This window comes from Nicotiana tabacum, chromosome 18, assembly GCF_000715075.1.
Source record: "Nicotiana tabacum cultivar K326 chromosome 18, ASM71507v2, whole genome shotgun sequence".
In the NCBI taxonomy this organism is placed as follows: domain Eukaryota; kingdom Viridiplantae; phylum Streptophyta; class Magnoliopsida; order Solanales; family Solanaceae; genus Nicotiana; species Nicotiana tabacum.
The window spans coordinates 137,748,782-137,772,944 of record NC_134097.1 but is presented as its reverse complement, the minus strand read 5'-3'; the positions used below and the strand labels follow the sequence as shown (position 1 = coordinate 137,772,944).

The window sequence follows — 24,163 nt, the reverse complement described above, 5'->3', positions numbered from 1 at the left end:
TTTCAAAAATTTTTGATTTCAGAAGTCGGTCAGCATGCATATCTAAAGCAAATAAATGTGCACAACACACAGGATGCAGCAGGATGGTCTTTTTCTATTTCAGGTTGCTAGTCCTAGACAGACCCAAACCCTGTGTTGAGTCCCCTAAGTCAAATGCAACATGATGCAAATAAGCGTTCCTACTAGGGATCCGGCATGAAGTCACGTTATTCTATGTTCAAAACCTGGGTCTTTGTTCTAGACAGTGCACCCGAGCGGACAGCTCGAGTTGAGGAAGGAGCTCCTTTCCGGGAACCAAAAGGCCAGCCGGCTTAGAAACTTTCCGAGCCTCTTTTGTTTGGGTACGACACTAACAGAGTAGGGAGTCTTAACCAGTAAGCACATCCCCGGAGGTAAGAAGAGAAGGCTTCAGCACAGTTTATATGTACAGTTCAAATAATATCAAAGCAGTAAAAAGCATCATTTTGCATATTAAGCTCAAACATGTAAAATCAGATAAAGCCAAATATAACAATTTATCTAAGCTCGAATTTTGAACCCTGAACCAGAGATTCTGGGTTCATCCCCAGCAGAGTCGCCAGAGCTGTCACACCTCCTTTTTCCGTCCCCGCGAGGGGTGAAGGAGTTTTTTCAATTAAAGGACAATCGAAACGGGATTTATTTATTTTTTCAGAGTCTCCACTTGGGAGATTTAAGGTGTCCCAAGTCACCAATTTAATCCCGTATCGAGGAAAATATTCGACTTTCCAAATGAAGTCTGCGAACCAGAAATTCTAAGTAAAGCATTCTGTTGACCCGAGGGAAGGTGTTAGGCACCCCCGAATCCCATGGTTCTAGCACGGTCGCTTAAACTATTGTAATGGTTAAAATATCTGATTTTAATACATGTTCAAAAATTATAGAGCAATTTCAACTTTTAACCGCCTTATTGTTATTATTATTTTATAGAGAATTGCAACATCGTGAAAATGTATCTCGAACCACGTCACATCAATATACCCGTGGTTATCGATATATTCCGACTCTGTTGAGATTTTGATTTGGGTCACATAAATGTGCACCCGAGTTTTAAGAAAATTAAATTATTAAAGGCGCACCTAAAGCGACTAGCGCATCACTTACTTTGGGTAGGGCCGTGAAAGTTTGCTAAACGGTCCATTCCGAACTCTAAGCAATTTTTATAGTAAATATTTACTGAGGGCCCCGCAATTTGTGATTTACTATAGCGAGGCACACCTCCATTTTTTTTTATTCTAAAAGGATCGTCCTATAGTAACTATGTTTTTCTATTTCCGTCCGTCTCTAAAATAAAATAAGAAAAAATACCTAATTTATTTACATGCTTGCGGGTTATTAGTTAAGATCCATATACGATTTGTTAATTCTGAAAATGATGCAATAAGGGCGATCCGTTTGCCATTTATTGGGCCCAAATCCAACGTATGTGAGGTAAAACTGGACCCGGGGCATCCTTAATCCAATAGGGCTAGTTAATGGTTTCTACACATTCATAGCTTGTAAAAAATGGTATCATCTTATTAACAAGTTTCTTCAAATTTAAAGTGGCGTTCTACTGGAATGTAAGAACTTGGAAATCGTATTAATATTTTTTTTAAACCATTTACATGCATTAAATTAACTATTTATATCTAATTAAACAATGTCCCTATCAATTTCCGAAACAGGCCATTTGTTTCATGAGATAACTATTGAATGTTTGATAATAATCTAAATGGCCTAACATGTTTTTGATATATGCTATTTAACAGATAATACTGAAGTAACAGAACAAGAGTTACTATATCATCAATCCTTTTAACTAAACATACATGGGAAGTTTTCTTACTAAACTATTGCAAAAAGGCATGTCCAGTTATGCATAAATAAACACTTACATGATTCTAATGAAAAAGGTATTCTAATACATATACAAATAAATAAACAACTATAATGAATTTAAAACTTCAACTCTTCACTTCTTTGTATTCATGCTTCAAGTTTTAACCTACAAGAACCAGTGTATCAATTTGTGTACCTGGTATTTGAAAAACAAAGAGAAGAAGAGGAGGATCAGTGCAGAAAGCAGCAGTAGCATACACAGCAACACAGCAGTACAACAACAACCAGTAAGTCCAGGAAATACTAAAACTGAAAACCAACAGTACCAAAATGAAACACAGACAGATGTAAGGACACAGTCTTCTGATTTGTTAAACACTCAAGAAAAGCAGCCTGAAACTCTTAATGTAAAAGTTCAGCCTTAACACTCTAACTCTTAGTGCAAAAGTTCTGATTTTTACTTTCTAAATTTTTCCTTTCTTTTCCAGTATTTTTTTTCCAGATTTTTTCTCTCTTTTCTAGTCTGCCCCCTTAAAATCAGTGAGCAACCCCTTTTTATATAAATCTGCCCCCCGCCCCCTTTCCATATTAGTGCCCGACCCTTTTTTTCTTTTCAAAAATAGATTTCTCCACTCAAATGGCACTAAGTCTGCATTTTCAATTAATCAAACTCCCAATTTCCTGTTGTCCCCCACTAATGTATTAATTAATAACCCCATTAATAAAGCACTAATACTAAAATAAGAACTTAACTGTTTCAATCCCAAATTGCCCCTGAAAGTCCTTAATATTACTGCCCTTTTAACACAAACACTACTGCATTACAACCTTTTAAATCTGAAATCTATTTTCATCTTTAACAAAGATTTGAAATTAAAACTGACTTTCAACTTTAACCAAACTTATTTCTGATTACTGAAGGATTAAGGTTAGAAATTAATTGGAACAAATGAACTTGGAATTAAATCAATCTAGACTTAATCACAACATAGAACTTAACAAAATCCTTAAAACTGAAACTGAAATAATTAATCAATATGCACATGAATGCAAACATCAGGAATGCAAGTTCATTGTCATTAGGATGACAATGTCCTGAAACCAAATGGCCACGGATCAAATATACACAACAACGTTTGACAAACTTTCTGTTTTAACAAACAAGAGTGCATTAATTGACGAGAACTAATTTAACTGACTACCTAAAACAAACGATAACAGTCAATACAAAATAAACAAATAGGCTGTTTCAATCAACAATAACAGGAACATGGACTTATAATAAAATAACTAATCGACGAACTTAATTAAATCGATTACACACATTGTAACTCATAGCAATTACAACAAACAGAAACAATGCTAGAATTTGATCGAATAAACGGGTCTAGTGGATATGATACAGAATTAAGTAAAAAAAATAGGAAGATTATACATATTACTACAATAGGCAATAATACATACATAGAGTACAAAAGAAAAACAGGGAAAATACTTCTGAATCTTCAAACCCAAAATATGTCCTAATCTTGAATCGGTTTGAACCTTATTGAGGTCGAACGGACCTGAATCAAAGTATTCTAATTTGAGAATACTTCGATTAAGGTCCATTAGACCCCAAACCTTCATTTAATCGGACAAATTCCATGATTTGGAATTTTAGGGTTCCATTTTTTCTCGGATTTAGGGTTTGATCATTTCTGGGCAGATTTGAAGGGAATCAAGAGTGGTTTTGGGGTGAAGGAAGTTTGGGGGTCACCTAGTATGAATCTGAAACAAATCTGGCAAGTTCATGTTCGGCTCGAACCTTCAAAAGAAGATTCGAGGAGTTTTAGGAAGATTCGAAACAAACGATTGTTAGATCCATGGTGAGGGTGGTCAGGAGAAGCTATGGTGTTGATTTGGAAGCCATCGGAGAAAGTTGGGTTTTCAGACCAAACTTTGATCGAAGATTCGAGATGTTGGGGCCTGATTCGAAGGATATAGGCTACAGATTTGGAAAAGGGAGGTCGAGGGGAAGCTATGGTGTAAAGATGGGGTCGTTTGGACCACCGGAACCGCCGTGAGGCGATTTCCGGTGGGCGGTGCACGGTGGTTGACGGTGGGGTTATGCTTGGTCTCTGAAGGAGACGATGAACAGGGAAAGGGGGGTGTTTGGTTTGGGGGGGGCTGGGGTAGAAGATTAAGCTTATATAGGGGAGGGGTGGATGGATCCTGGCCGTTGGATCAGGTGAGATTGATGGCCAGCATCTCTTCACTTAAGGGAACAATGCCGTTTTGGTTTAGTGGGGATTGGGTCGGTCTCAGATGGGGATGGGTCGGGTCAGGAGGGAAATCCTGGGAGCCATTGGATCAACAACGATGAACGGTCCTGATCAAATACAGCCATACGACGTCATTTGGTTTAACAAGAGAATTGAACTGGACCGTTAGATCGTCTTGATCGACGGTCCAGATGGAAAGTGCCAATACGGCGTCGTTTGGATTGGCTGCAGGTGGACTGGATTTGGCCGGGTATAGAGAAAGTTTTGGGTCTGATTTTTGGTTTAAAGTTTTTTTTTGGCCCAGATCTGATTGGCCCTATGTTTTTAATTCTTTTCATTTTCTTCTTTTAATTAACACTTTAACAAAAATTCTAAAAAAAAAAATATAAAACCAAAATCAAACTACAAAATATTAACTCTTATCAACAATTATCACACAAGTAAAAATATTTAAAAAATAAAATCACACGATGGCACACTTTAAATGCATATTTTCTTCTTTTAAAACCAACTATGGTTTATTTAATTCCTAAATATATTTTTATTTTATTTTATCCTTTTATATAAACCAATGATTAATTAATTATGAAAATGCACATGTACCTATATTACTATTTTTCTGTATTTTTCTTTAATTAGAATAAAATAAATATGTACTGATAAAATGCCACGAAAAATTCAAAATCGTATACAAAGAAAAATTATTTATGATTTCTTTTGGAGTAATTCTTGTGAGGCAAAAATCACGTGCTCACAATATATAATATATATAGTATACTAATATATATATTTGGTATAATGTACAAATATAAATAATAAATGTGATATATTAGTACTAATATAAATGATATATATTATGTATGTAAATAGATTATGTTATATATTACTCCAAATGTAAAACAAATAATGATGAACATATATTAACTATATTATACGTACATAATATAAATAATATGCGTTGAACATTATTCCAAATTAATACTAAAAGGTATATAAATATTGTGTTTGTGTGTGCGCTTATATATATTGAAAAGTAAAGTGTATATATAGACTCATAGCTGAGGTACTTGCAAAGAAACAAAAAACAAATTGAAAAGTAAAGTTTGGTCAAAGCCAATATGCCATCAATACCACATTTTTGAATAAAATGAATGAAATTTATTTTAGCCTGTGGAAAAAAACATGCAAGGATTGTAGCTTAGAAAGGCCAAAAGAGAAGGAGATTGTTTAGGAAATAATTGATTGTATTTTATATTGATTTTCTTTCTCTTACCTTAAATAAGGTTAGTCTCTTATTTTTGGGTGTTTGATTTTAGTTGGAGACTGCACTATTATGGTATATTTAGAATCAGTTTCCTAATTTGTAGGAAATCTACCGTATTTGATGTACTATATTTTTGTTGTAGAATATGTTATTCAGTTAAAAGTTGTAAATTATGAAATATTTTTTGAATTCATCAGTAAGTATGAAAATTTCTAGTCTAGTATATATAAGGTGTGTACTTTTACACAACACAAACAATTATATATTGATTTTTAATAAAGTAATTTACCAAGAAAAGAAAGGTACTTCAGCCTGAGAAGTCTCGTGCTGACAGGGTTTATGCCTTTTTGTGATTGTTTTCTTTAGTTTTTTACCTTTTTTTCCTCAAATGCGGTAAGTCTGTGAACAGTAATGGAAAGGAAAAGGTAGGAGAAGAGTGACTTTATTAGAATTGATGTGACATATGTATCATATATGTGAAGTTGCAATAACTACAATTCCAAGTGCTGCCTTCTCTTATGGTGCACAATGAAACACACTAAATACATGATATACTTTGCTAGCGTTTTAACATAGATTTAATTGATACTCGAAAAAAGAGTTTTTAAAATTTGTGTTGAAAGTAATTTTTGAAAGTTGAAATTGTGTTTGGACATACATTTTATTTGAAATGGAAGAAAAAAACTACCCTAAATCAGTTTGTGGAAACTTGAACAAAAAATTTTTTTTAAAAAAAGAGTTTTTAAAATTTATGTTGAAAAGTAATTTTTGAAAGTTGAAATTGTGTTTGGACATACATTTTATTTGAAGTGGAAGAAAAAAACTACCCTAAATCAGTTTTTGGAAACTTGAACAAAAATTTCAAAAAAAGATCATGTTCCATCAACAAATAACGTTTGTATTTTCTCATTGCTTGCCAGAAATCATATTTCTACAATTGGTAGGTCACCTGGTTATTCAAATAAGTCGTAATTTTTTGTAATTTTTCCATCTTGCAACTTTCGTACCAATTGGGTCGATCCGGAAGAATTTAGCTATAGAATTTTAAGTCCTTAATTCTTTGTTGCTTTCATTGTTTATATTATAGGTTTTCCATACTCTCTTCAAGAACTTTTCTGGCTTTAAGTTTAATATAGGCGTAAAAAAATTGGTAAAAGATTAAGTACCTAAAAAAGATTAGAAAAAAATGTATTGGACCAGTAAATTAGACAAAGGATTAATTATGTCTGCAGTTTAATGTTCCCCTTCTACGAGGGTTCTAACAATGGAGTAATGTATATGCCGTCAAATTCAAGATATGGTGACGTCTAACTATCACGTAGTTAATTGGAGAGCATATTTAAATCTGTCAATTTCATATTTCACTCTCTCAAAAGGCCAAGGTTTTCTGTATAGTACTATTACTATAGACTCGTTCATGCATAACTATTTGTGTATAATTACTATTTGATAGAGGTAAGGAAAAAAAACTCTCTATTAGAAGCACGATTTGTTTTTTTCTAATCAGGTATGGAAATAGAACAATAAATTTCTGATAGCGAATTACTTGACTCGATAGCGGGAAGGAGAGCCTTCCATTCAAACACAAAATCAATACTGTGTCAACAGTACCACTAAGTAACTCACAAAAGTCGTCATTTATGTTAAGATATTTTTGTATGTTTTTAAGTGTATTTTAAAAACTTGGAAGAAATATTACTCCGATCACTCCAGTTTAACAAAGATATCAACACAACTGAAGAATACATATACCATAGATTGAGGTAGTCTCAGCTTGCACTAAATGATAATTGTCTTTATCAAAATATTATTGATGATTGCAGGTTCCTATTATCTTAGGCGGGTACGCCAACTTTGAAGCATGCATTCAGAGAAGCTAATGGAGTAGCGGACACCTTAGCCAAGAACGGATGCAGCTTGGACTCTTTTGTTAATTTAATGTTGTACTATTATCCGCCTATTTTTGCTATTCCAGTTTTTGATAGAAATGGGATAGGCACTTTATGGCCTAGACAAATCTCATGTTGTAATAACTACTAAGTAAGTACTACGTTTTTTATAAAATGTCTTTATTTACTCAAAAAAAAAAAATAACTTGCACTTAATGGTGGGTCGGGGGGGGAGGGGGAGGGGGATCCACCAACAAACAAAAAGCATCTTTCAATATCTGACATTTATGGTGTCAGCCTAGTATATTGTATAATCCGAAATGTAATTAGAAAAATAATGGGATGATATTTGATAGAATAAATAATGAGTTAAATTAAGAAAACTAGACTTAACAGATTAATTTATCTTAACATCTACTGAAGAATTCATGAAGCGGGATTACAAGACACCAAATTATGCATACAAAATAAAAGCACAAATCAAGAACCATAAAAATAAAAATAAAAATAAAAACAAAAACAAAATGAAGAACCATCATTTTCTTTACAAAAAAGATTAACTAGTCACTGTTGCAGGGAGGATCTGAGGACCACTTTTCTCCACTCAGTTGAATCTTGATATGGTTGGAATATAAATATTTTCATTTCTGCAGCAGATTTAATAATATGTTATATTCTCCAACTATATTAATGTAGAATAAATGAATTATGAGAAAAAGAAATACTAATACCTTTTAGAAAACATTTGTTTGTAAATCCTCCATCTCAGGGTTGATGTCTTTTGCCTCTTTCTCAGCTTCAGTTCCCAAATGAGGAGCATCTAGTTTTGGAGGGTTCTGAAGAGTTCTTTCACGTGTTATTCTCAAGTCTTTGGATGAAATATACACACAATATGAAAGAGTAAAAACATCCTATGACATACACATAGGGGCGGACATAGACCATTAGTTACAAGTTCGGACGAATCCAATAGCTTTTACTTATACCTTATATTTATATCAAGAAATCTTTTAAATAAGTATGAATATTTAATTGAGAAGTAACTAAGACTATGAATTCGGTGGCAAGTTCGGAAACCGCAAACTTCAAATTTTGGATCCATTTCTGTATACACACATAAATATAGTTCTCCGTCTAAGTTGAATCCAAGATCTAGAGTCAGTATGTTCAGAATGAGTGAAATCTTAATAGATGTCTATATTTTAAATTATTTTTTTGTATATATACACAATTCGAGCCCGAAGGCAATGGATTCAGTTGAACTCACTAATTCTGTCCGACATCCGCTGCGTCCCTAACTGTCACTGCTGTATATGATCAGTTGATTTAGATTCTTCACAGGTTTTTTTCAGTAAATAGTAAGTATATCATCTGACTTATAGTACCATTTTAAGAATGTTTGACACACAACAAATAACTTGAAATGGTAGCAGGATTCAAACATATGATGAGACAAGAAAGATTCACAAGCTAAAAGGAAAAGAGTTCATAACAATACCATGCATCGAACTAATGCCCAATTCACGCCTCGAAAGAATGGATGCTGCTTGATTTCGTTTGCTCCTTCGCGGGATCCTAACCTGTTTTTGGGATCTCTATGCAACAATCTATACATGAACTGCTTTCCTTGGAGACTAACCTGGAAAAGGAGAAAAGAAATAGACAGCTTTAGCAATTGGCAGAAAGAAAAAAAAAGGCGCTCCCACAAAAGGAAATGTCTCTACTTATCGTTGAGGCATTTTATTCGTTAGATTGAAAGATCATACCTGTATGCTTCCTGGGAATTTTAAATCCTTGTGTAATATATTTGAGAATGTCTTTTGCCTTGTCTTTCCCCTGAATGGTGTGTAACCGTACAGCATTTCGTATAAAAGAATGCCTACCAAGCGACAATTTTGCTCGTCAAAAATAGCAGAAACTTCTGAAGGGAGTATGGAGTGAAAAGGTCTAAATGAAGACAGAAGGATCAGGAAATATAAGCACTCAAAAGTTCAAATGGATTCTAAAGAATTACCAAGAGCCCACCAATCCACTGCGCTAGTGTGGCCTGCTCCAGTTATAATTTCCTGTGAGATAAACAAGCAAAAAGAGATGATTTAAAGAACAGGATATAAATGAATAAAAGCTTGACTTATAACACAAACTTAAAGTGTAGAAGAAAAAAGACTAAATTTTTGGAGCAAAATCTTGCAGTTAGTCATATAAGAATTTGTGATATTCAGAATAGAAGCATTGATCGTAGAAAACCAGCAGCAATAACTTACAAAATAAAACACTAAATGGAAAAGAAAAAGTCTAACCGGAGCTATGTACTCTTCAGTTCCGACAAAAGAATTTGATGCACGCATAGGTTCAGCCATGAAGATTGGATTCTGTTGACTTTTCTGATGCTTTTTCTTTTCGTTGATTTCTGGAAGTAAAAGCTGTCCAAATCACCAAAAACAGTGTATTGGCATTCATTAGTCACTAATTTTGTTTGCCAAGGCACTTCATGAAAATAAACGAGATTTGGTGAACTTGACAAAAGTTAGGAGTTAGCTTACCTGTGGCTTGCAAGATGTCAAACAGGAAAGATCAAAATCCGTCAAAGATATATGCCCACCGCTCTGTAGCAAGACGTTTTCAGGCTTCAGATCTCTGTAAATTATACCTGTTGGCAGAAGATAACTCAGGATATATGGAGATGGATTTTTCAACTCTTCAGACTTCGGATATGTTGCAGACTTAAGTGATAAATAGTACATATACTATGATTTTGCTCTGATCGGTATGCCATCTGCAGCATTGCCACATAACTGAATGATCACTCACCATATATATTCGTATCGAGCACTAACCATTCCGTACAACTAAAGTAAAAGTGAATGGTGCATATAGCTTTAAAGGAAGAACGTAAAGTAAAAAATAGATACATCAAACGTCGATTCATGAATATGAATTCTCCTCAATCGCAAATCGCTAATAAGGTATAGGTAATTGTTTGATCATGCTAGTCTAAAAATCAGTAGGATTGGACTAATAGAAAAGAATGAATAAAGACTTATTTATGATTCAGAATCTGATTGTACATATGAAACATGTGGATATAAGGGATACCTTGACAGTGAAGGTACTCCAGGGCCACCACTACTTCAGCGGCATAGAACCTGCGGAAAACAAAAAAGTTTAATATCACCGGATAACGGGGCAGCAAAGCTGGCGTAACATTGTCTATCTACCGAAATTGGCACCTATAGATATTAATGAAGAAGACAAAAAGGAAAAAAAAAATAGGGATCACAGGAACTAAGTGACTCAAATTGGCTAAGAAGCAGACGAAATGAAAAATATTTTAATAAATGTTTAAAAGACCATGAGAATATGATAGTATTAAAGTCTCAACAAACTCTGTAGAATGCTTCTCGGATAGGTATAACTGTAGACAGTTTAGTTCTTCAAATTTGTTTTTACATTTGGTTTACCTTGCGGCGTCTTCCTTCAACACCTTTGTTGGTTGTCTGTCTAGAAGCAGGAACAGCTCTCCACCAGGGTAGTAATCAGTTATCAGACAAATATGGGTTTTGGTCTGAAACAAAGACATATTTAATAAATCAGAATTGAGAAAAGAAAGAGCAATAAAAGAGATGATTATGAAATAAGTGATAAGGGTGGTTAAACTTTTTCACACTCGAAATCAAAATAAAGAATGAATATGTTGGCATAAGTATACTCAGGTGGATATTATCGATTCATTGAATTCATCAAGTATCAAATGCCCATGCTATAGTACAGTTTAGTTTGAAGGATTCAAGTGTATATGTGATTTGTATTTCGCACTCATAACATTTTTCTCAAGTTACTACTACTAAATAATAATGCTCCCTCTCTTCAAGTTCTATGTATCTAACCTGAAAAGATGCATAGAGTGCGGGAAGAAAAGGGTGGTCCAACATATCTAGGATTTCTCGTTCTGCACAAGCTCTATGCACCTGTAGAAAAGATAAAATGATCCTTATCAAGATAGAAGAATGAGAATTTAAGCTAAGAAGCCAAAAAGCGAAATGATCCCTTCACAAAGATGCCGGGGGTCATAACACAAGAAAAATTCTATGCAAACACATAACTTTGCAAATGCCATGACAAGGCGGGAATATAAGTAAAAATCTCCAATCACTAAAGATACAGCGACAAGTTGGATGTTGCAATGTAGATCCCTACCTTGTTTCGATTAAGCATTATGCTCTTATCCATTGCTTTCATAGCAAAACATTGGCCAGTTCCGCACAGTTCCACTAAATGCACGCTGCATATTAACAAGTTATACCACAGTTAACCAAGAGAACATAAATAGTCCCTTCAAATAAAAATTTAAGGCAGACATTGACTTGTTTCTATAGACAAAGATTTAGGAGCCAGGAAAATCAGCAATACTCTTCATTCAAAATCTAAGAACTTTATAGCAGTATTATGGAAACTTTTCTCGCATATCAAATCAGAGCGCCACCACAATTATCTTCTTGTGGAATCTTGTTTAATCTCTTTATATTCAGAAATTAGACAGGGGTCAAAGCTGGAACTAGCATCATTTTCAAAAATAAACTCCCTATACAGTTTAGGACACAATTATTAGTTAATAATTGTGTTACTGATGGAAAGTTGTGGCATGCAAATTATATAAATTAGATTTTACTTGTAAGTTGAAATACCACTGAATCAAATCTCAGACCTAGTATTTTGTTTTACAGTTTTACTTATTCAGAGAAACGGATAACAATATGTGGCATATTATAATACTTGATCCACTTGAAAGTGGAACTAGTAAAACCAACCTGCCAGTATCACCAGATCCCAGTGGTTTGATTGGCTTGAAATGCTTCAAGCCTATGGGTTCTCCACTGTCCAAAACCTGCATTTCATAAGCCTCTCAGTAATGAAAGAGGCGGTAAAACCTCAAGCTGAAATTAATCAGTGGAAACAAAAATTATTCTACAGAGTTTCCACAATACCGACAAAATGATTGGGACATTTTGATCTTCATATGATTTAAAAAACTCAGAAAGCTAGACATAATATTGCATAATGGAGGAATGCTGTAACACTGAGATATTATCACTGTTCTGAGCAAACATTTTCTATGTGCACATATATACCTGTCTATAGAAAGCCAATTGATGAGCGTAAACTAACTTTCTTTTTACCTTTTGTATTGCTTGCCAAGATGGGCTGTCCTTCCTATGAGGCTTTGCATGAACAACTTTTGAATGATTTCTCCATAAATCCTCTGGTTTCTGCAGGTCAGCTTAGCAGTTTGTGAGCCTTGTATAATTCAACACCTACAAATAATCTCAAACAGTTTTTGTTCAAAATTTTGGATTTACCGAATTGGCATCTGGAAGTTCTCGAACTGCGTCATCAACATTTTCAGCGGTTTCTTTCACCTGAAAACGAGCCAAATGAAAACCATTATTGACAAGATAGTGTTGAAATGTCAAATATTCCAGCTTCACAAGCTATTGGAGTTATTAGCAGATATATGCACAATCCAGGGAAGGAGCATTGGCAAGCTGTGAAGTGGATTCTACGGTATATTCATAATACTGTAGATGTCGGATTAGTTTTTGAGCAGGAAGACAATCAGTTTATAGTTGGATATTGTGACTCAGATTTTGCGGGTGATATGGACAAACGAAGATCAACTACTGGTTATGTGTTTACTTTTGCAAAGGCACCAGTTAGTTGGAAGTCTACTTTGCAGTCAACAGTTGCTTTGTCTACAACAGAGGCAGAGTATATGGCTATTACAGAGGCTGTGAAAGAGGCAATTTGGCTTCAAGGATTGCTAAAGGAGCTTGGTGTTGAACAAAAAGGTATCACAATTTTTTGTGATAGTCAAAGTGCTATTCAATTAGCGAAGAACCAAGTTTATCATGCAAGGACGAAGCACATTGATGTTCGGTATCATTTCGTACGAGAAATCATAGAAGAAGGTGGAGTCACGATGAAGAAAATTCATACTACGGAGAATCCTGCTGATATGCTGACAAAGGTGGTGACTGCGGTCAAGTTTCAACATTGTTTGGATTTGATCAACATTGTTGAACACTGAAGATTGAAGATGAAGACACAACCAAAATTTGTTATAGAGAGAAAATTGAAGACGTGGAATTTTTGCCAAGGTGGAGATTTGTTGAAATGTCAAATATTCCAGCTTCCCACATCGGTGGGTTAGCAATAGTTGGGGGGATTTTCCCCCTATAAAAGAAGGCTTAATGTTTAGGATTTAAATACACCTCTCATTTGCCTTCTCATCTGTTTAAGGCATTTGTATCTTCTCTCTTTAGTATTATTTCACTTGTATTTTTGGAGTGGAATAAAATATTGGTTGTGTCCGAGGAGTAGGCAAAATTAGCTGAACCTCGTAAATTCTGGTGTTCCCTTTATTGTTGCTTTATTGTCTTATTTATTATTTGGTGGCTGTCATAATTTTTGGTATAGTAGTTGTGACTTATTCACACTATATACATTTGGCTTCCGCAACAGATAGGCCACTGAATATTATATTGACACATTATAAAAAAGTGATCATTCATGAGTAAATTTGTATATGCCATATCTACGAGAGTACGAGACATAAGCGAAAAGCATTGCAAAAACTTATGTGAAATAAAGACAACTGAAGAAGAGTAGAGTAGAAACGAGACCAGCTTTGCACTCTCTGTTGCCTTGTCTTCGGGAATACTGTTGTGAAGTGGCTCTACATGCTGACTCCCGTCTAGTTGCACTCCGATGAAGTATTGTACCTCTCCCTATTTATACACACAAAAGCCATTGAATAAGGATTTTTAAAAGTGTTTGTGCAATACCTTTAGAGCAGCAGCACTTTTATCTTGACATCAGGAACTATGTGAATACACATACCTTCTGATCACGCATAGGCTGCAAGTGGAACAAATTCCAGAACTTCTTGCCTGAATTTTATATGGAATATCAGTTGCTTCAACAATAAAAAACTTTGCATTTCTGACCAAAAAATCTAAAATTCTCATGATGTCATTCATTAGTAACCTATATAACTAATGACAAGTTCACTGATGGTGTAAAAAGATTTTACATTGTCAAGATATAATTCAAATCCAAAAAGAAAATCTTAAGTTTGACTTCTCTTTCTAAAATGGGAGGAAGAATGGAAAGTTTATTGAGAGCATACCAGTCTTAGTGTAGTTAATGAGCTGAACAGTGACATCAGTTTGATTATCAATTGCTTGTCTGATTTTCTTCACAGTAGCTGGATCAGTTTCTGGTCCTTGAAGAAACCTATAGTATAACAATTTCAAAACCAAACATCAGTAAATTTTGTATAAGTGAGACACATACGAAACTTTGATCAACTCAAAAATTCTGGGTCTTTTTCTGTTTTCCCTTTTTCTTTGGTATAAGTGTGCACCAGCAACTGTCATCACTGTGTCACCAACCAGAAGCAGTATTATGATTATCAACAAACTTCTTTCTTGAGATTGCGTGTTGTTTCATGCCCCATCATTTAAAGTAAGAATAACACTATTTTCCGCATTTACACTTAGTATTACACTCTCTTTTACTGGAGTATAATTTTTTCAGATAGTTAAAAATATTTTAATTTGGCTATAAAATATTGGATAGTTTTTAAATATATTCATTAAATAAAAAATAAATGCTGACTGTGCTTCAAATAGGTTTTTTTTTTTAAAAAAAAAAAGATGAGGACATTTTTACTTTTTACTTTACGGGTTTAATAGCTTTAGTTAATAATTTATATACATTAAGTTAGCTTTTTGGGTCTTTAAAATTGTCAATGACATGGCAAAATTAAAAGAAAATAAATACCTGCAGTTTCTACCCAAGATTTCTTCACGGCTGTACTCTGTCAGCTCCAAGAAACTATCCGATGCAAATATCTGATTTATCCACACACAATTCACCGTCATACACAAACTTATAATTAATTTGGAGCTAGAAAACTCACCAAATGCTTTTGATTTTGAATAAAAAAGAGAGAAATTAAGTCTTACAATGGGATTATCAGGCAGCCTTGGATCAGTAATGACAAAGTTCTTCTCTATTCGTTCAAGAGTCGTTGCTAAATCAATACCTTTCCTCATTTCCTTCTTCCTCACTTTATCATCAACACTATCAGGGCGTCCATCATTATCGCTCTCATCATCGTCGTCATAGTCGTCATCATTATCCATAGTCATTCTTGCCTCAAAATCATCATCAGCAGTTGTAGTACTAGAACGACCTTTCTTTTTAATCCTGTACTTAATTACACCACATATAATAAGTAATGTTAACATTTATATGAACGTGTATGCATGCATGCATGATAAACATAGGATTACACTTTAATTTAAAGAGTTTAAGTTCTACATATTGACTGTGGAAAAGAATTTAATTACCCGATGAAAGAGAGGCGACTAGGTTTTTTAGGTTTCTTGTCGGGGATTTCATTAATTTTCTCCATCTGCATGGTTGTTCTGGTACCAGCATGAGAATGTCTTCTTGCTGGAGCTTTGTTCTGTAAATTTAGTTTATTACTGATGCCCATAATATCCTGTCGGTCTTGTTCGGTTCCACCTCCTTCTGACTTTCTCAAGAGAGGGCGATTTGTCGATTCACTTAAGGCTCTTGCCCTTGGTTTTTTCATTACTTCCAGTAACTCAGTCACTGAATTACTAGCCATCTCCTTCTGACGAGCTGCCAACAAAAACACCATAATAATATAATATACATAAATTTTAATTTAATTTTTTTTTGGTACATATTACCATTTATAACAAAATCAGTACACCTAAAGAGCACTTAATTCCAAAACCACCTTCTAGGAAGGGTGCTGTGGAAACTAAGCCTCTAGACAAATACTAATTACAATTATTAGTGAGCTTTAAATTTTTTTAATTATTATAATACTACAAAATAAAGGTTTTTTTACACCTATGATTCCAAGTTCCTTTAAAGATTTCCATGGTAGCAAGAGAAATATTCTAAAACACTTTTACTTAATTAGTGAACAAACTTCACTACTAATTGAGAACATGCCTTTCTCAACCTAGAAGATATGCTCTTAATTAACCTCCCTAAACTAACAATTAAAGTAAACTAATAAAAATGATTGATCACATTAACATCCTCGTCTTTGTGAAGGTAATTTTCTTATAAGTTAAACCAAATTAATAGCCTGTTTGGCCAAACTTCTCTAAGCCAAAAGCAATTTTTTTTTAAAAAAAATAAAAAAAGTATCTTTTATTCACAGTTCATGAGGTGTTTGGCCAAGCTTATAAAAGAAAAAAGTATTTTTGAGTAGAAACAAAATAAGTTTTTGAGAAGCAGACAAAATTAGTTTCTCCCAAAAAGCACTTTTTAAAAAGAACTTTTGAGAAAAAAATACTAATTAACCAGAAACACTTTTTAAAAGTTTGTTCAAACACTAATTGCTACTTAAAAGTGATTTTTAAATTAATTTGCCAAACACAAACTGCTTCTTACCAAAAGTATATTTTTTGAAAAGTATTTTTAAGAAAAAAACTTAAGCTGACTTTAGAAGTTTGGCCAAACAGGCTATAAGCATCCGCGTTGTTTCTCATAATGCCTAGTTGCCTACTTCTACATTTGTCTTTTAAAATAAAATGAATCAAATGCCTCTTAATTAAGTCAATTATAAGTTAAAAATGCATTAGTACAAAGTAATTGTACAAGATAGGAAAAAGTGGTGAAGAAAGCTATAATACCGTCGTAGCGTATCAATGATTCGGGAAGCCCATTTGGTCGGACCATCTTATCCTTTGCGCCTTCAGTATGCTTGCTTACTTCTACTTGCATTCTGCCAAATTTTCATATTGTCATAATCCAAATTTTAGGAACATAATAATTTATTGGATATATTTATTGACACGCACCTGAATTTCACAATTTTGAGGAAAAAACATAAATCTCAAAGATTTTTATTTAGCAATATAAGTAGGGAAATGTACATTACTTAACAAATTAACTTGATGTAATAATAAATCGTGGTAGGTAGCTTCGAAACTCTTAAAAGAAAAAAAGAAAAATAGAAAAGTAAAGGTGCAACTATGTATGAACAATTTAGGCATTACGTTAACTCCTAGGGATAGATTAATACCATGTAATGAGGATGTTTCTGATTTCTCTTTCCTTTTTCATTTCATTTTGTTTGAGTCTTTGAGACTTCATCAATTCACGAACGATTGCATAATTTTACCTTTTTAATGACTTTATTTTAGAATAAATCTTTAAATACTTTTTCTGTAGTTTTAAGCCGAGGATCTATCAAAAATAATCTCTCTATCTGCACAAGGCAAAAGTAAGGCTGTGTATTTTCTACTCTCCGCAGATCCTACTTGTGGAATTGCATTAAATATGTTGTTGTTGTAGTAGTTTTTCTAAAGTAAAGTAGCAACTTCATGAGTTTGCTATCGCTCAATCTCAGGAATTTTGCACGTGGAAAATTAAACTCTAAAAACCACAATAAAATTGGGGTATTATCACTTTTAGCCGCGCCAGAAACTATTTACATTTGATAGCTGAAAAAGTGTAAAATTTGTATAAGTTTTGTATATAACATACAGAATGTATATATATACAAAAAATATACAAATTTTATACATTTTTCGACTATTATTTTTACAGTGACTATACAGTATCATTTTTCCAATAAAATTGGACCACACCATTAAGCCCACCACAAGTTCTGTGAGTGCATGAGAATGACTCCAAAAATTGACAAGTAAAAAGGATGCAATGGCAATAGTCTAGTGGGGCTTTATGCATATTTTGGTTCCCTATTATCATATCAAGAAAATGTAGCCCAATCCAAACAGTCCAGAACAAAGCTTTATATTTAAGGCCCACTACTATCTTCCATCTTAATCATGTATTGAATCTTTTCAATTCCGATGGCCATGGATAAGGTGAGGACAGGGGTCCAGCTGGTTACCAAAGAAAATCAAGAATTATTGAAGAGATAAGGGAACAAAAATACATTGCCACAACATCCCCATTACTTACTATAGTTTTTCACATTTAAATTTTGAACAATTATTCAAGTATATCGTTCTCCAAATTACTGCTCGACTAATTTATATTAGGGCAGCGTAGGGTTCATTAAAGGGAAACACTCTGTATTAAGAATTTCATCCGAGAACTTGAACTCGAATCTTTCAGTCAAGGGTTGAGAGGTTACATCCGTCCTATCATATCTATTGGTAGTGTATGATATTTTCATCTTAACATTATGTAAATTTACCAAATGTAAGTCAATGGCGGATCTACCGTAGGAGGCATGAGTGCTGAAACAGTCATTGACTTTGGCCAAATTATGTAATATATCCATAGATAATACCTAAAAGATTCAGTAATTGACCATGAGCAGCCACTATGATCATGTTTGACTAGTAGAATTTAAACTAAAATAAGTGAAGTATCCGTGACTTAAAATTCTGGATCCGTCACTGATTATATGAACGTAATAGGATTATTAGACGATGATATATATATATATATATATATATATATATAATTTCAAAATCAATTTCATGGAAATTTTGTACGTAAAAATGGGTTGATAACCTGGAAAATAGAGTAAAAAAATGGTTTCATAACCTAGAACCGAGCAAATGTTGGAGTAAATATTTTTTACGTCATCAGTAATCACACATGTATCCGTAGTAATCATTAATTAAGGTAAATAACAAAAATTGATTAGACTTTTACCCAATGAATTTGAGAACTTTGCCAGCCTCATCTTTGATAGGTGCAATTGTGAGGAGATTCCAAAAGGGGGTCCCATCCTTTTTGTAATTGAGTAATCTTCCACAATAAGTCGAACCCGATTGCAATGCTTCTCGGATCTTGGCCACATCCTCAGGATCCGTATCCGAACCCTGCATGAACCGACTAGACGCGACCCAACAATAAAACCAACAAAAATTGTCATATATTGTTATTTTCCTGAAATAACCTTTATGACATTGTCAAATAAAAAATATAAACCAAAGTATATCGTAAGTATATGATTATTACCAATTCCTGCCTATAACCTCCTTTGATGTATAACCAGTCATTTTGAAAAATCCAGCACTTGCATACAAAATCGGGTAATCGGGTTTTGTTGCATCCGACACCACAAATGTTTGTTGAAATGTTGATAAGGCATCTCTCAAATCCTCTGAAACCCTTGGAAAACCCCTCTCTTTACCTGAATTTCAGTTCAGGAACTGATCATATTTTAAAAAAGAACTAAATTTTACGTAAGGTTATATGGTTGATAAATTTATACTTAGATTGACAACATAAAAAATAAAGTAAATAAAATGAGCTTGTATGTATATACTGATAGTGTAATTTGTTAAATTCGTGTAACAATGCTTACCAGCTCCATCGTCAGAAAACTCGCCGGAACTCCGAACAGAGTTACCGGAGTTCCTTCTAGAATTCTCAGCTTTACCATTAGGATCATCTCCAGAATTTCGAACTTTAACTCCTTTTAACTTCCCAGTTTCATCATCAGTTTTCAGCACCAGTCCCCACTCCGCCGCTCTCTGAGCAGCAGCTCCATTTTCATTCACCGCCGCCGCTGCCGCCGGCGAAATTGCCGTCTGAGTAATCGGAGAAGCCAATTGCGACGTTGAAATTGGAGTAATAATTGGGTCTTTGATTGCCATCCATGACGTGGCAGTAGTTTCCTCTTTAATATCATTATTACTGGATACTATAGGCTCTGATTCTTCTTCTGTTTCAGGGATGCTGCTGCTTCTTTTAATGGGCTCGGGCTCGGACTCGGCCCAATTATTTTTCCACGACGGCTGTGATGATCGGAAAACTGGATTTTTTGGCCGGGAAATAGAGTAAGTTGATGGGTTGAATACTTCTAGTGAGCCTCTTGGATCTCTGGGGAGTGGTGGTATAAGAGGAGGAGATTGCTTGTTTTGCTGTTGTTCCATGTTCTCTGCGTATAATAATAACTCTATTTCTCATGTCTGTATCGGTGATATATATGTATACTCACTATGATCTTTATATGTACATGATATTTATCTAAGTCTTAGCTCATTTACACAAGCATATAGTAGTATTATGAGTAGTATTTACTCCTCCATTTTATATTTTATATCGTCACAGCTTGATTGGACGCAAAGTTTAATAAGAAAAGAAACAATTTCGGGCACGTACCAAAAATATTATGTAGTCTAAAACTAGGTCATGATGTTATTAAGGGTTAAATAGAAAGTTTAAAATTAAAAAGCTTTTAAATATATAACTGTGTCAATATTTTTGGAATAGATTAAAAAAAATGTGTCATATAAATTAGAATGCATAGAGTAATTAAGTATTCTATCAGTGTATAAAATTTAAAATAACAATTAAATCAACTTGTACATTTGTGGTAGGTACAAAAGTGTCATGATAGTTGTTAAGATAAGCATTGGACCTAACTCATACGCCAAAAGCTAGCTAAAGGGAAGAGGATTGTCCGAATCTTATAAAGAGATCAGAGATAATCTCATCCCGGTCCGACGTGGGATTCATTCCATTCATCAAATAGATGATGATTTCACAAATATATCTTATCTCTATGTTCTATTTTATATTTATATGTGACTGTATACGAAGGTTAATAAAAATAAAGACTTTTGACACAAACTAAATATAAAAATCAAATATACCAAAAAATATTTTTTATTGTTGTGAACTTACATGTTATGTCATTGATATAAGAGAGTGTAAATAAGGAATAAGGACAAAACATAAATGTCAAAATTAAAGAATTTTCAACTATCGAAATTTGTCAGATTACAAGTCATTGTAGCTAAGGAGATAGGAGTAATACTTAATAACAGTAGAATGGCCCGTGGGGGCAGATGACTGAAAAGGGCAAGACTTAGAAGCTTGAAAATGAAAATTTGTAAGTGTTGTACGTATGACAATAACAAGACACAAACAAGGATCACACTAGGATGAGATTTGAGGTGAATAGAGACATAGATAAGGGTGGAATAGGAAATTTAATTGCTAACTTTTAAATAGTATGTGTTCACTATAGTTCCCAACATGGAAAGAACACTTGAGAACCTCATATTTAAAGGGGTAGTTTTGTCAATGAAGGGTAGATCAGGATATTCACCAAAAGAGTCCAAAAATAAGATTATAAAAACAGCTAAAAGTTGCTAAAAAAATCACAATTCACAACTTAGTTCCAACTTTTATTACATGTCCAGTAGTTAGCTATTTAAAGCACTCTAACCCTACCACGTTCTATCTTGACAACGACATTAGACGAATATTAACCTCAATTGTTATTAAAAAAAAATTGTTTATTGCTTGCCAAAAAATCTTACTTCTAATCTTAAATCATATGATAAAGAGGTTATGGGTTCGAATGGTGGAAATAGTCTTTTGTAGAAATACATGATAAGATTGTGTATAATAGATCATTTGTGATTCGGCCCCTGCGCGAGAGCTTAATGCACCGGATTACCCTTTAAATAATTGGAGTTTTTGTGTAGAAGATAGAATATATTAGCTCTTGTTAGCTTTCATCAAAGTTATTATAAATGCATGAGTCCAGCAAAGATATATAAAGAACAAAGCTATTTGGACAATACGTATTTTCGCTACAAATTGTATTGTTTGCCATTATTTCATGATTTCATGCACTAATAATACGAAGAATAAACTTGCAAAAGAAAGTAAAACACAAGATCGAATTATTATATAAAAAGGTAGGATATACCAGATAAAATAGGATTATTTAATAATAAAAAGGGGCAAGTTGGGGGAAAAAAGAAGGTAATAACGTGATCCCATCTAATTGGTCGTTACTAAAGTGGTTTTTTCATTGTTACGTAACAACGAATTTAACGATATAATAAAATAAAATTTAAGTGAATCAAAACAAATATTATATTTATAAAATAACAATACGCTTCAATACAACAGAACAGATCACAACCATCCAAACAAGTTGTTAGTCCAGTCCAAATTAACCCTAAACCAAAGAAGGGCTAAACGAGGGCCATAGCGATATAGTACTGTTCATAATCAAGTATGTTTAAGCTTTGATGAGATGTGAAATATACACATTAACAATAGCCGTTCAAATTTAATATTTACTTTTTTAGTCGGTATACATAAATTATACACAGTTATACATATATTATACAAGACATATATATACTATATATCCTTCAACTGTTTTTAATTTAACAAATTAGGTGGGCGACCATTTGGATTAATCGAAAAGAAATTAAAGCATGCATGCAGTTAGGAAAAGTAGTTCAAAAGATTTGATCCAATGTATTAGATGAACATATATAATAGAAAAAAAAACTGTGTATTTTATCTATAACATCAAAATTGATCAGAGTACACAATGATCACTAAATATTGTCAAGAGAGTGTACATACCTGAATAGAAAGTGGGATACTGAGCTTTTGCCTTGATTGCAGGAGTAACCAGAGAGTTAAGTAAGTAGATATTAAAGTGTATGCAGCCTTTACACAGAAGCTGATCTTATAAATAAAGAAGTTTCTCAAATGATTTAAAAGCATATAGTATAATGGAAGAGATAAATGATGGGTTCGACAAAAAGATCTATATCGAAATGGGAACAATTTTTACTAGCAGAAAAGGCTAAGAAGATCAGGGTAATTAAAAAGAAAAGCAAGAAGGGAGAATGATTGTCTTGAAATATTGGCTTCCCATGCCTTTACACCTCAAATTCACATGCTTAGACACTCATCCCTATGTCTTCACTCCAATCATCAACCCAATACAAACACACTTTTTACATCAATTTTCTAGCTTCCAAATCTTGTTTCTGTTTATAAATTCTCTCTTTCTTTCTTCCTTTCTATCTGTCTCTAAGTACTAGTATATGTATATATCAGTCTCTCACTTGTACTGCTTATTACACTGATGAGTTGTGGGCTTTGATATTTTTGACAGACTGGGATTTGAAATGTATCTACTACTTGGCGACAAAAGATTTTAAAAGGAAAAGAGAATGAAGATATTGTACCCTACTCATGTGAATATCATTTGGATTTAAGTTATATATTAATTTTTTTACACCCCCGATGGTAGCTAGGTTAAGTTACCATTTTAATCATGTTAATACTTAATCTTATCATAAAAATTTACTCATAATTACCTTATAAGTAATCTGATATACAATGCTATAATTTGTAAATATTTTTTTTACACTTTATTGAACTTAAGCACATGTCATTTAGGATGGGGGCAGATGCAACTTTCTTGTTCTCTATCGTTCTTGCAGTTGGAGCGCCCCCTATCCCCTACCCCCACCCCCGAAGTAAGCTTAGCTGGCTGGGCTACTCACCCAATTTAACTACATATTACTCTCATGTTTTTGTCTCTCAATTGAATAAATAAAAGGTTAGACCCTTTTGGTGTCATGTACTTTTGCCGTAAGGGGCCGTTTAGTTGTTGGTTAGAGTTAATAATACATACTCCTTCATCTTTAACCAGATGTTCTGGGTTCGAGTTCCTGAGTATTGAGTCGCCTTTGTTAGGGAGCGCTTTACCCCCAACGTGAGATTTTCCGGCGTGAATCCGAATTTAGTCGGCCCCAATATGGGTGCCGGATACCGAATGGAAAACCAAAAAAAGGGTCAGAATCGTTTAGTTGCTGATTAGAGTTATCTATTGTATTAATAATATAGGAATTAAATATGCGTTGTTTGGTTATACAGAGATTTGTTAGGTAGGATTTTAATTATACCATCTTTTATCCCGCATAAAATTATATATAAATTGACTCATGACTTGGGATTGTAAGATGATAACCAAACACTACAGAGTAATTAAAAAGTTACCAAACGTTATACTCCTATATTAGTTATATTAAGTTTAA

The 24,163-nt window shown here is 33.7% G+C and overlaps 1 protein-coding gene across 1 annotated transcript; it reads right to left on the bottom strand.

The window, feature by feature from the left end:
* Positions 1 to 7,604: 7,604 nt before the first annotated feature.
* Positions 7,605 to 23,312, bottom strand: LOC107762531 (phototropin-1). Its single transcript, XM_016580891.2, has 25 exons — positions 22,695 to 23,312; positions 19,660 to 20,235; positions 19,311 to 19,485; positions 19,002 to 19,184; positions 17,000 to 17,091; positions 15,671 to 15,968; positions 15,284 to 15,527; positions 15,099 to 15,169; positions 14,443 to 14,549; positions 14,154 to 14,203; positions 13,937 to 14,041; positions 12,614 to 12,673; positions 12,434 to 12,523; positions 12,065 to 12,141; positions 11,454 to 11,538; positions 11,144 to 11,224; positions 10,718 to 10,821; positions 10,353 to 10,402; positions 9,800 to 9,906; positions 9,557 to 9,679; positions 9,271 to 9,322; positions 9,023 to 9,135; positions 8,755 to 8,895; positions 7,988 to 8,092; positions 7,605 to 7,903 (listed from the first exon to the last, which is right to left on the bottom strand). The coding sequence occupies exons 2-24, from the start codon at positions 20,228 to 20,230 to the stop codon at positions 7,991 to 7,993; spliced, it is 3,081 nt and encodes a 1,026-aa protein (XP_016436377.1). The 5' UTR covers positions 20,231 to 20,235; positions 22,695 to 23,312; the 3' UTR covers positions 7,605 to 7,903; positions 7,988 to 7,990.
* Positions 23,313 to 24,163: the final 851 nt, after the last annotated feature.